The sequence below is a fragment of the Apaloderma vittatum genome, unplaced genomic scaffold (assembly GCF_000703405.1).
Source record: "Apaloderma vittatum isolate BGI_N311 unplaced genomic scaffold, ASM70340v1 scaffold4093, whole genome shotgun sequence".
Lineage (NCBI taxonomy): Eukaryota > Metazoa > Chordata > Aves > Trogoniformes > Trogonidae > Apaloderma > Apaloderma vittatum.
In genome coordinates, this window is record NW_009707373.1 from 3681 (window position 1) to 4476 (window position 796).

The following is a 796-nucleotide window of genomic DNA, read 5'->3' on the forward strand; positions in this document are numbered from 1 at the left end:
CAAGCCATTCAGTTAGACAGTGAGGTAGGTATTCAAGGTATTGATAGAGGTGAACCTAATTTCATCTTTCTGTCCCATGCCCTCATCACGTTTTTTTTTTGCCTTTTCATTATTTTACTGTTTTACTGGCTTTAAGAATTCCCAAAAAGAAAGCTGAAGGTGCTTAAGTCATACCACTGGAAGCCTAAATATCAGAAATACCAGATAGGCTTACGTAAATACAACAAGGGGGTAGTTAGCATGAAAGGAGGAGGAATGGATTCAAAAGTGCAACTGGACCACAACAAATGATCTTGCTTAGATCTTGACCCAAGCTGGGGAGATTTCTCCCTTTGCTCTCTGTATTGTGCCCACAAGATGGAAAGAAATTAAAAAAGAAGAACCTAGCTGGAAGTGGTCGATTTTCATGCTGCTGTTGTTCATGGTGCCAAAAATTGTAATGACTGAGATCTTCCTCGTTGCCATCTTGCAGAAGCTTTCCAGATATTCATCTCGCTGCTGTACATACATGGTGTTGTCCGCCTTGGGGGTTGTGATCAGCTGGTTGGTGGCAGAGACAAAAGAGCTTGTTTAGTATAATGAATGAAGCAGATGAGTATTTTACTGAAGGACAACTAGGCACCGCAAACTGGACTTTCTTTTCCTTAGAACTGTTGACAGCACTGTAGCCTTATTTTATTTATTTGTGTTTGGAATGTACTTTTAGGCCCAGGTCTGACCCATGGGTTTTCATTCAGCCACGGGAAAACCTTAGGAACCATGGCCAGCTGGTTGCACCAGCTCTTTCCCCGCCTCT

At 42.3% G+C, this 796-nt stretch overlaps 1 protein-coding gene across 1 annotated transcript in view; it reads right to left on the bottom strand.

Annotated features, from left to right (window-relative positions):
• Positions 1–383: 383 nt before the first annotated feature.
• The window catches only part of LOC104271475 (coiled-coil domain-containing protein 80), a gene marked incomplete at its 3' end in the record, with an annotated part of 6951 nt that continues 6538 nt past the window's right edge, over positions 384–796 (bottom strand). Inside the window, exon 3 of the mRNA XM_009866156.1 lies at positions 384–540. Coding sequence (XP_009864458.1) covers positions 384–540 — 157 coding nt within the window. The remainder of the gene's footprint in view (positions 541–796) is intronic.